Source organism: Chelmon rostratus, chromosome 8, assembly GCF_017976325.1.
Source record: "Chelmon rostratus isolate fCheRos1 chromosome 8, fCheRos1.pri, whole genome shotgun sequence".
In the NCBI taxonomy this organism is placed as follows: Eukaryota; Metazoa; Chordata; class Actinopteri; order Chaetodontiformes; family Chaetodontidae; genus Chelmon; species Chelmon rostratus.
Window position 1 is genome coordinate 16,875,031 of NC_055665.1, and position 12,012 is coordinate 16,887,042.

Consider the following 12,012-nt stretch of genomic DNA (forward strand, 5'->3'; position numbering starts at 1 on the left):
TCCATTTGGTATACTTCCGTGTTTTAAACACTTCTTTCCAGAAACTTTCCAGTTTCAGACATAGCCAAAACATGTGAATCTGACTGCCAATATGTGGGCCACAGTTTCTGAAGCATTTGTTTGAATGTATATTGTCAAATTTGGCCATTATTTCAGGTGTCCTAAAGAACCTCATGATAATCTTCCATTTGAATTCCCTCCATACATTCGAATTAGTTACCAAATGTACACCAGTACATATTTCCTCCCACATATCGCATGACATGCTGGAATTAATATCAATTTCCCATCTTTCTTTGATCTGTGTAGTATTATTCAAATTCATGCCCAAGAATATTTGGTAGCAACAGCTTATTAGTTTCTTATCCCACTTTCCTATTTGTACTTTTATCAACAATTCTTCAATTAGCGTTGGCTTAACAACTTTAGCCCAATCCTTGTGTTTTAATAAGAAATCGTGATTTGCTATTTTTGAATCAGTTATGCCTTAGTCTTCATTGATTTACTACATTTTAAACCACATGCTTAAATGCCTCATTGAGCCATTAAGCCATCACCATTTAAAATTGTTGCGTTCCTTCCCACTGAAAATGAACCTGTGAGTATGAGTATTTCCCAGGCTGTTATTGGCCACAGACTTTCAGTTTATCCAGTCTGTACACCGTGTGCCATGCTGCTCTTACTTCCTAAACAAGTCAGAAAGCATTAACTCATTATGAGCACCACTTAACCCCAAACTCAACAAAATCCAAGTGGAAACTGGAGCCAAAGTTAAGGTCAAGAAATGTAAATTATGTTTCTAACCGTTCTCAGCTCCAAATATACAACATACTCCTTGAAAACTATAGGATCAACAGTTACCTAGCAACAGCCATGGAGAGAGACTGGAGCTAAGGATCATAAAATGTCTCATCTAAATCAATGAAATAATTCAGCTTTACCTTGATCTATCACATCAGCATCATCAGACCTCTTTAAGTCTGAGTCAAGACAAAGACCAAAGAACATTAAGCCTTGTGAAAAATAAAAAAGAAGAAAAGTGAATCTCTTTCAATTATCATGAAAAATCAAACTGAAAGGATGCAATCAACATTCATTAAATTTCTATAAAATAAGCCTAAAATGCTTTTCCAAGGCATACCCAACGCAAATGGAAAGCTGTTCTTGAACCATTTGGAGTACACAAACGGTTTTGGTCTCTTTGGAAAAGAAACAATCTGAAGTTTTATCCCTAGCAGTAAGAATCATTGTAAGTGCTACTGGCATTGAGTCATAGAAGTTTGAACAAATGGAAGGAGAAATTATTTATTTCGGCATGAGTAGTTTTTTGGACATAGACGCCTGCAGATGACAATAACTGGACCTTATTAACTTCACACATCTTCACACCCAGCAGCACGGATGATCACCACAATCACCACCATCATTAACCATTCTTGTCATTTTATTTTGCTAATTTAATCGTCTGTCTGTGAAGAGCAAGTAAGAGTTGCTGCTCAGCGGGGGACTCATGTTCAGTGAGCTAACCAAGCAGTTCAAAAAGGCCAATAATGGTAGAAAGAGGCAGCTGGGAAAACAGTGTAGAGCCAGTATACCTTCATAAATTAAGGGTTTATTTTGACCAAACAGAGTTGTTGATGGACAGTGAAAAGACTAACCATAACAGCTTTAGTGAGCTTTATTTTGTTTCTGAGTTTGAATTAAGTGCATTTTACAATGAGCTGACAAGTCAAAGGCTTGTCTTAGTTAGGTAAAAGTTAGAAAGTTGAATCTAGAAGGCGTACAGTTGTATATTTTCAGTTTAGTAAGGAAAATAGGTGAAAGAATATTTCCTTTCTTGAAATTTTGTGAGTTTATTTTGATTATGTATTAGAATAATAAACGAAGCAAACTCCCCGATGACACACATATTCCAGCTGAAACCATAATCACCGGTTGTTGAGCTGACAGTTTCGCCCAACCCCAGTTGAATAATGACCAGAAAAGTGTTTTGGAAGAACAGGATGATTTTACAGTGACATTCACCTTTGACCTTTGGCATATAAAATGTCATCACTTCATATTATCTTGAGACATTTGTTTGAAATTTTGTCATAATTCACATAGATATTCTTGAGGTATGGCCAAACGTATTTTGTGTGGTCACAACATACGTGCCAAATTTGAAGAAATTTCATTCCGGAAATATTGCGTTTACGAGAATGAGACGTACAATAACCCGAAAACATGATGCCTGCATAAAAAAAACTGTACTCACCAGTGTAGTATGATATCCTGGAAATATCTGGAAGAGAAAAGGGTAAGGGAGAAGAGAGAAAAACACAAGACTTTGATAAATTTGTGTATGTGACACTGTGTTATAGTGAATTATTCACAATCAGAGTATCTTCATATAATGGATTAAGTCATAGCATCAATGAGAGCAACAAATTTAGCACCGTTTGCATTTAATTTTCCATTAAACTGATTTCCAATCAAACACCTGATAGGAACAGATCAAATTAAAATGAGCTACTGCTTTTCATATTACTGTATTCTACATAACAGTTAAATTTCACGAGCTCCTCCTTATCCCTCGATAACACAACCGAGAGAGATGAAAAAAGGAGCGCAAATAAAGAGGTGTAGAAAGAGACAACGGCAGAGAAGAAGACAGGTTAAGTAAGCCAGAAAAGAGTATGATAATAAGACAGCAGAGGTAAACAAAGAAGTGAATCAAATCGTATGATCGGTAAGAAACGTAGCTGTTCAGAAGAAGAACACTGCCATTAAATTATTAACAGACTGGTAAGTAGCCAATTATCAAAATGAGCCTCAATCAAATCGAACCAAATGCTTTTAGCTCTATAACACGTCAAAGAGGACTTTCATCACTTGGAAAGTCCAACTGTTCAATCCAATTGATTACAATGCTTAGTTTATCTGCCTGACAGGAGCCAATTTCTAATCACACAAAGCACATCCACCGGTTTACATGTCAGTACTGACCAACCGGGGACTACGCAGCAGCTGTAATGGATCGGGAGGATTTAGTATGAGCTACATTCCAGACAGTCGGAGCAGACGAGAATCATGACTTGGCAGAACATATTCTGCTCTGTCATGCTGTTATAACCTCACCCACTGGTCCCATTCATCTCAAACTTGTCTCATAACCTCTCCACTCCTCTAGCCCATCTTTTCTTTCACTCTTTCCAACACTCTCATGTACAAATGACACCAAAATGAGCAAAATGATGAAACACTCTGAAGCTACGCTGACATCTGTTACTAAGCAACAGACACAAAGCAGCGCTGTCGTGCCAATTCAGATGCCAAGGCTTTGTCTTACTTTATATTTAAGATAAAAAGCTGTGTCCCAATTCCATCCAACCTACCAGGGATGCACTCATCCAATACTAATTTTAAAATATGGTCCAATACTCACTCAAATAGCTAGATCAGGTATCAGTGACAATGTGGCAGATCTTGGGGCCAATCTATTCAATTAAACTCTATGTTTATGTCTGTGTCTATTTGCACTAAATGTTTCCAAAAAAATTTGATTGCTGTTAATTTTGAATGTTTGTACTACTTCTGTGGAGTGTGATTTATCAAGTTTGTTTGCCCTAATTTACGACTTGTGATTCACCTACCACGTTGCCGGTGCACAATTATTATTATTTCAATATATAATAACAATTCAGTAAATGCATATAGTTTTTGTTACATTTTGTTTTACAAAGATAGTAATGTTAAACGCATTCGACAGTGAGGCATACAGCTTCTTAATTAAACACTGGTATTAGATCAGTACCTGGTATCGGCAGATATTCAAATTCAGGTATGAAAATGAGGTCGAAGCTGAAAAAAAGTGGATCGGTGAATCCCTACAACCTACTTCTACTGTACATTATGTGCGATATGCCAATGTTCATAGCACGCTCATTTTTACAGATAGTACACAATAAATTGTATGGTAAGAATACACACACAAAAAACTGCAACTTGAAAAGCTACGATCACCTAAAAGTCTTAAAAGTTGTTTTTTCAAGCTACAGCTGTGTGCTGATTCCATACTGCATACCAATTCTAAGCAGGCATCGAATGTGTCGTGTTTTACAGTGAAAAAGTGGGAAAAATTAACTACACAAAGAAGGCAGGCAGTATCTGTCTGAGGAGTGCTTCATGTTTTTGGTAACCGCACAAGGGAAATAGGGGAGGTGCTCACAGTTGGAAAATTTTAAACAAATTTTGGTTAGTGGTACAACAGCTTCACGAACACCCGAAAAAAAAATGAAAGTATTAAATATTCGGAAAAACATTTTGATGTCTATGTGTGAAGTTTAATTGGCAGTGATATTCCAAAGCAGCAGTTTGATGAGACAGCATTGGCATATGCATCATTTCCTGTAAGTAAGTGAAAAAGCATGTTGATATTTTGTACTAACTGAGAAAACAGTATACTGTAGTATACTGTATACCATTGGAATTAGTACTACATACTGTATACAATTAGTATGTAATTTGGAATTGGGACACTGTGTGAGTCTCTTTTTCATTTCCTTTCAGCAAATGTGGTCCATTAGCAGTATATTGTGAAATATAGTAAATTTAGTATCAATATTGATATCTTTGAGTCTAATACTTGTACTCACTTTTCACTTTTACTCATGTGATATTAAGTTATGACATTTTGGCTGTTATTTTGACTCAGACATTTTACTTGGTTGGATTCACTGCTGCTCAGTGTGCGTTCTGCTACTTCACATAATTTCCTCTAATCACATAATCCAATTTGTTCCTGGCAGAGACGTGTCCAAAATGTTGGCTACGTGTAGAATGCTGTTAACAAAAGCAACACAACACCAATCCTGGCATTATTCTCTCTCTCCGTCACTCGGAGTGTAAAAATCACGAGTGATAAATGTAACGTTTAAGGCAGTGATACACTAAGCAATTTTGAGCCAAAAGGAAGGCTTAAGCATGTATTGAAATGTTTCTTGATGTTAAAAATATAATTATGAAGAGAAAGCTAAAGCACTATTTGAAAGGTGCCCAAACATTTGCCCAATACAGCAGCCTTCTGATAATGGATTTACTATGTATGTGTGTATATATATATTTTTTTTAACAGATGCATGACAACATCTACCTCATCATGCATGCGTATTTTGTTTACTGGCATTTTCTGGTTGAACAACACTGGCTGAGATAATTTCTCAATGTCACCAGAAATGACCTGGCTTTAAACCCAACTTTAATCTTTCACATCCACAGATAATTACCCAGAAGAAGAACCTTTTATTAAAACAGGACTGAAGCACCCGTCATTGGAACTGCTTATGACATCTTTCACTTGCATAAACACTCCTCAGAGCTTCTCCCTCCTACTCTATCACATTTTCCCCCTCGCGCTCTCAGCCTTTTTCTTTGTCTCTCCCACTCAGTGTAGAAAACTATTGCCTCTGGCTGCAAACCACAGAGGCTACGCTACAGTTGACACCACGCTAAGGGCATTGCACAACTCCATTCTCATCAAGAAAACAACAACAGCCTTTTGCAGCTCCTCTGCACTGACGAGCCTGTCAGAAGAGAGTACAACAGAGCAGAGTGGCGCAGGACTGAGAGCGACATCAGAGGGAAGAATAAAGTCACCACAGTGGAAGATACAGCTTTAATGAGGTAGCTGTCATTGTAAGTAGCAGCTATAAAAACATTATTGTAGTAGTGGGACTACTGCAGAGATAGGGAAGTAAGACAGAATGGTCTTATTTACACCAGCGCTGTTTTTTACATTGTATTTGGCAGATGAAGCATTTACACAAGCTGACGTCACTAAAACAGTTTCATATGCATATGAAACACCTGTGTTAATAATCTTCACAGTCCAGCTACAGCGCATAACTCAGGAGAGGCCATCATGTAGGTTCCTTTGCTTGCTTACACACAATCAATTAACGTTGCACGCTCAATCGGTGTGCCAATAATGCTGGAACGTAAAGCACTACTACACTTTCCAGTGCACCCATATCAATTCAGAGTCCAGCAGTCCACAGACCAACTCCTTTATAACGTTTGTAACACCCCTTACGTCTTACTATTCATCAACAGCCATGCAGCCCATCATCACACACTGTTTGTCATTATCTTCTATCAACAAATACACTGAACATGCATGCTCCTCTTTTAATTGAACCTAGTTTGTCAGACTAAATTCAATTTTAATATTTCATATGCAATTTAAGGTGAGATTAATTAAACTAAATAAATGAAAAAATCTTAAGATTTAAGACCTAAAACTCAGACTGACATCCCACGAACATAAAATCAATTTGCCAGATAGATTATTTATTTGATATTTGCCTAAATTGCTACCTGAATGTTTTTTACATTGCTGTTTGCAAATAGAAAAGAAGGAAGATTCAACAGGGATGTATTAGGTACTAAACTTAACAATTGCAGGTATTTAACCAACTTGGGATCATCGGATCCAAATCCCATTATCTTCTTATTTTAAGTCATTCTTGGATTAACTTGTTTGAGTAAATTAAGTTGTTTAAGATTGGATAAGGTTCACCTGTTTACGAGGTGGTCAAATCAATTATGTGATACGACACAATGATTCACTTGTATGCCATTATTTGAAGAGCAAATGTTTTTGTTTTTATATGAAGTAAACAGTTTTACAATGCAGCTCGCACTCTCAGATCCTCCATTTATGCACTTCTATTCTCACTGCTTTTACCAGAATTCATGAATTTATCTGACAGTTTTTCTTTTCTTTGTTTCTTTTTCTTTTTTGTCTTTTTTGTTTACACAAACAAGGCTTTTTTTTTTTTTTTTTTTTTTTTTTTTTTTTTACAAGCCGTTTTATGGCTTTACCTCAGTGTGCAGTGCACTGCACCAAAGTTGATGTCACACAGACATTCACAAATACATTGATCCAAACCACCACATCTCCATGGTCCCACAGAAGCTTCACATCTCTAAATTCTTTCAGGAACTGAGGATAAAGGATTTTGCTATTAAGTACCCAAGGATTTTCATATCTTGCTGTACGTTTTTACTTCCTCTCAGTGTAAGCTACTTAGAAAAAATGTGTCTGCTGTCAGAAACAAAAAACAAATTGTGGTATGAAAAGAGAAAATATTCCAACAGGCGTGATATGACATTTTATAGTCAGAGCTGTCCAGCCATGGATAAATCTCTCTTTTCCTACTTTCAAAACACTTGAGGTGCAACATACATAAACAACCTAAAAAGCAGGTACATTAGTCAATTTATAAAAAGAATGCTGCTAATGTTTATCTGTACTGTAAATACACATTTGACAGTTTCTTCACTCCTCTACTCCTCTGGCAGCTGCTCCAATCCAGACTTTTAGATGCTTTTCTGCATAACATGCAAAGTAAAGAAAAATGCAAAGGAGAGACTGCCTGTCATTGCAAATTGTATTGTGGGAATTAGTTTCGAAATTGAATCATGATATGACTGCTAAGTCAGATTTCTCCCATAATGATTACTGAAATGCTCAGTTTGACTTCTCATTGCCATGCAGTCCAATGTGATGAATATCAGCAAGACAACATGACAGATGATTTTCCATACCCAAACAGATGTGGCACTGTATATTTTTCACCACATTTCCCAGTTTAAAGGTAATGTTAGACATGATAGACAAAAATGTCACAAAAAGGTGTTTAGTATAACACGAAATCGAACGAGAAACATAGACAGCAAATTCGTATCCTGAAGTTATTTCGCAACCACAGTATCTGACAGTGAGTGCTGACCACTTGGAATAAGTTCAACAAAACAGCGAGCTACAGATGCAAATAGGGGAAGACTACTGATGGCACACCAGGAGCACACATCTCCAGTCATTTTACAGGTCTTAACAGATAGCCAGCCTGCGGCTGTACTGTCCCAAAGTATGACACACACCGCTCCAACAAACAGAGACTCAACAGGCATAAATAAGTTCAAGCTTTAGCATTTTTTATGTCATTTGTAACATGCCAACTAATTGTTCCAGGAAAATTTAATGGGTGGAAGCTAAATTATTAAAGTGAAAGTGTAGCTGCATGAAGCAGCTCAGGCACTCATTTAGGTATTCACAGGATTCGACAATATATTCTTCTATACAGATGAGAAGAATATGACACAACTCATCGGGTATCCTAGCTATAGCTATTAGCGCAATGGCAGAAAACATGGCCCGGGGCACAGGGTGGGTGTTGGAGGTAGAAGTGTCCTGGAATTCAATACAGCACAATAAAGCAACCACAATTGCGGCAAGACATGAGACAACACAACTAAACTGACATCATAAGGCAGGGTTTTACATCCTTTAGATTAAGAGGGCATATGTTTTTATATACTAACTACCACAGACACAAACACACAATGTATATAAATACTCTATGTGGTAGCTAAAGAACAACAAGCTCTATACAACAAAAATAAAGCTTTTCTCTATTTGCTTTAACGTTTCTTATACTTCCTCTCAAGTGTGTATTGCTAGACATTTGAAGTTTGTTCTTTGACTTGTTCACTAACATCCACCCCATACGAGGCTGTCAGTCGCTCGCCTACGTTGAGCCCTGTGGACAGGAAAAGTGACACTTGATAGCTGTGGCCTGTGGTTTATTTAGCTGCATTTATACAGGAACAGAAATCTGATGTTGATCTGATGTTTAACTCTTCGTGGGGCAGGTCTGACCAGACATGGATGCCCCAAACAAGCCAAGAAGATCCTATTCCGGAAACATCAGCTGTGAGCAACATACCAGGCTTAAAAAATACACTTTTTTTGCTTGTGGGAACTGATATGGGCACAAAAAACCATAGCAGAAGCCTATGAGGGTGATAAATTCAAAGCTTGTCCCACCCACAGTTAAACTGACTCCTGAATGAATGAATAAGCCAGTTGTTAAATTACAGCTGCCAATCTTTTGTCTCGAGGTGTGACAGCACTTTTTGGGAACTGTAGTCACAGTGGCAGTGATAGTAACAGTAAGAACAGAGATGACAGTAACAGCTGGAGCAATAGTAATATGTGCAGTGGTAGCAGTGGTTGTTATATTCCATCTTTAGGTTTGTGGCGATGTAAATTGTTCACCGATCATACAATAGAAAAATAAAATGGCAGGTAATCAAGTAAAAATAAATTGTACTCCATATGGACAGGACAACACACATACACTCTGCTTCATGGAGGCAAGTCAAGCAGGCAAAATCCGACATGCAGGGCAACAGATACACACAATCACACAATTTGTGCCAATTTATTCATTTGTCAAATCTGTTGTCAGAAGCAACCAACCGGTTTTATCAAAGGAAAACAGAGCAGGCTGACGCTGCATCAGAGCCTTCAGCGGCTTTGTTTGTGCTCCACACTCTACCTGTCTGTGAGGTTTTCACATGCAACTGCTTGCACAGCGGTGAGCACCGCAAATTCCTTTCCAGCCCTCAGTCTGCCAGACCCTCTCTACCTGCCGAGCACAGAGCACCCATACGCCCAGTCCAATCACGGCTGAACACATTCCCCGAGCCATCAGTATGACTACACACGTTCATACCTCCATTGGTGCAGCCCAGGAGATCCCAGAACTGCATGCTGGCAGTTGGCTGACAGAGGACTGAACCCCTGCTAAATCACAGACGCCTGTATATGTTCCTGCTCTGTCTCTCCACTTCCTAGTTGTACTGTACGCTGTCACTTATAGGAGAGGGAAAACACCCGCCCACTGATTGTTTCTGACTGACACACCTGGGGGCTGAGTTTCATTTCCACACAGCTGCCTCCTTTTCTTCCTTCTCCCTTCGCTTGCCATCTTATCCGCTAGCCTGTCCCACGTCTTTATCTTATCCTGACCGTAAACAGACAGGTGTACAGATCGATCTAACATTGTCAATGTTGCTTTCCCCATCAGTGCCTCTTCAGATTAGTGGAGGTAATTGAAGAGGAGGCAAGGAGAGCGGACAGAAAGAGAAACAAAGCCCTCCTATTTCGATTTCTACCAACATACGCAATTTAAGTGATAGAGTTTCTTCATGTGTTCACAATAATGAGACATTTACATTGAAATTACTCATGTTAAAACAGATGGCAACAAATTACTGATATGCACAAGTCAGGTTTTTATATATATGTGTCTGCATACCTGTATACAACACCGGAAAAAAGCCATGATTAGCAGCACTGAGTGGACAAGCAATCTAGTAAACATTAACTAGACGTTCAACAGCATCTACACTGTACAGTTTCAGGTTGTGTTCATTTGTTGGAATTGAAGCAACTCCATGAAAATGAAAGGAAGAGAAACTTCTTGATAATTCACTTACAAGAAATGCTGTCATATCCCTTTTTCAGGAGCAGCTAGAAGTAGAGGCTTCATCATTAGTAAATCTGAATCACATTTTGAGGTTTATTCAGTGTCAAGTGACTTTTATTCAACAACAAAACACTGCGACCTATTCTCAGCTAGCTGTCATTCAACACTAAATGTTGGTGTTTGTACACGGGCATGTCAAAATATGTGAGAATAGACTTTGGGGTCCTGATCCTCCAGTTTGGCTGCTAAGGGATTTGTACTGGGAAGTAATCGGGGGTGACAGTCACATAAAGGCAGGAAGCAAGATGGGAAAAAGGCAGGAAAAGAGAAATCTGTAGGAGACATGACAGGGCAGCTTTGACTCCAAACACCCTGAAACCCCAGAGAAAAACTGACAAATCACATCCACTGGGCTGCTGGTCATCACCAGGCTGGGTAAAATCTTAGCATCACACCTATAATATTAGTTGAATCCCACCAAGCATGCAAGAGGAAGCATTTATGCTCGTAAACCAGGCCTGGTTCAAATATTAACACATTTCACTCGGCCCACCACAGCGATAAGTGTACAGTATTGTGGTTGACAAGGCAGCAAGCAACCCAAAACACTTGAGACGCACAGGTTAAGTAACAGCTGCCCCCTTTTGTCTCAAACCCGTTGTTTCCAACAATAAGCCTCAATCTGAGCAGGTCGTTATTCATCTAAACTCTGGTGTTTCTGCCACAGCGGTGTTGCTCTGCATGACAGAAATCCTCCTTGCCTTGGACCTTTGCACCTACCCGGAGAAACAGAGAGGGGTGGTTTCGGCCACTGCACCACTGTCTGTCTGTTAGGAATACAAATGACTTCTCGGTGTCAAAGTGACCGGTATTTAATACCCTTCAGCCCAGGACATGTTGCCACAAACCCTACTACCAGCTCCTAAAAACACCTCCTCGCGTATTGAATTTGCGTTAACCCCATTGTCTGTATGTGTTACCCCCTTTAATGCTAAGCTAGCTCGGCTAACGGTGGGCTATTCCCATTTAATCCGCCACCCAAATGGATCAATACTCACCCGCTTTAGCCCTGGAGCCCGGTCGCAACTACTCCCCGCAACCGGCCACCTTTTTCCAGCCAGTTAGTTTGAATTGTATAGACGTATACCCGCTGATATCAGAGCCGGCTTAGTGGCTGTATCCTCTCCGTTATGAGTCCCTCTCCCTGTCTGTTTTTGTCCACAACAGCGCCGTGCCCGGTAGTCGGTGTCCACTGACGCTAGCTGTTAGCACTGCTGCTGCTGCTGCTGCTGGAGCCTGAGCTTTTCCAACATGGCTGCAGCTGGCGGGGCTCAGTGACAGGAGGAGAGGGGCCCTACGTGTCCAGCACCACTGCAAGGGTCCCCCAAATGAGTCTTATGTAAGACCCCAATTTCACAACGTCCCCCGTTTGTCTTGTCATATGGATTTGCATGAAATGATGCCATGGAAGGTGAAGCTATTCAATCTCAGTTTACCTAAATTCCTTGCCTTTCAGTATAGATTGTGATCAAAATAATGATTGTGTGTAGGGTCTTTATACTGTTTATACTGGTTAAATGGGAATAATTTCCATAAGTATGAATATTAGTTGTTAGGTTGCAACAAGCCAGAAGATTGCTTAGATTGCTTTTTGTTAAAAAAAATGAATCCATTGCTATCAATTCTAACAATT

The 12,012-nt window shown here is 39.2% G+C and overlaps 1 protein-coding gene across 14 annotated transcripts in view; it reads right to left on the reverse strand.

The window, feature by feature from the left end:
- LOC121609972 (focal adhesion kinase 1-like) overlaps positions 1 to 11,494 on the reverse strand; it is a 64,655-nt gene extending 53,161 nt beyond the window's left edge. For 13 of the 14 annotated variants that reach the window (XM_041941828.1, XM_041941827.1, XM_041941823.1 and 10 more), the window contains exons 1-2: positions 9,564 to 9,666; positions 2,258 to 2,284 (exon numbers count right to left, since the gene is read on the reverse strand). In XM_041941828.1, coding sequence (XP_041797762.1) covers positions 2,258 to 2,284; positions 9,564 to 9,600 — 64 coding nt within the window. In that variant the 5' untranslated portion in view covers positions 9,601 to 9,666. Of the gene's footprint in view, positions 1 to 2,257; positions 2,285 to 9,563; positions 9,667 to 11,377 lie in introns of those variants that run through there. The other variant, XM_041941821.1, reaches the window with a different exon arrangement.
- Positions 11,495 to 12,012: the final 518 nt, after the last annotated feature.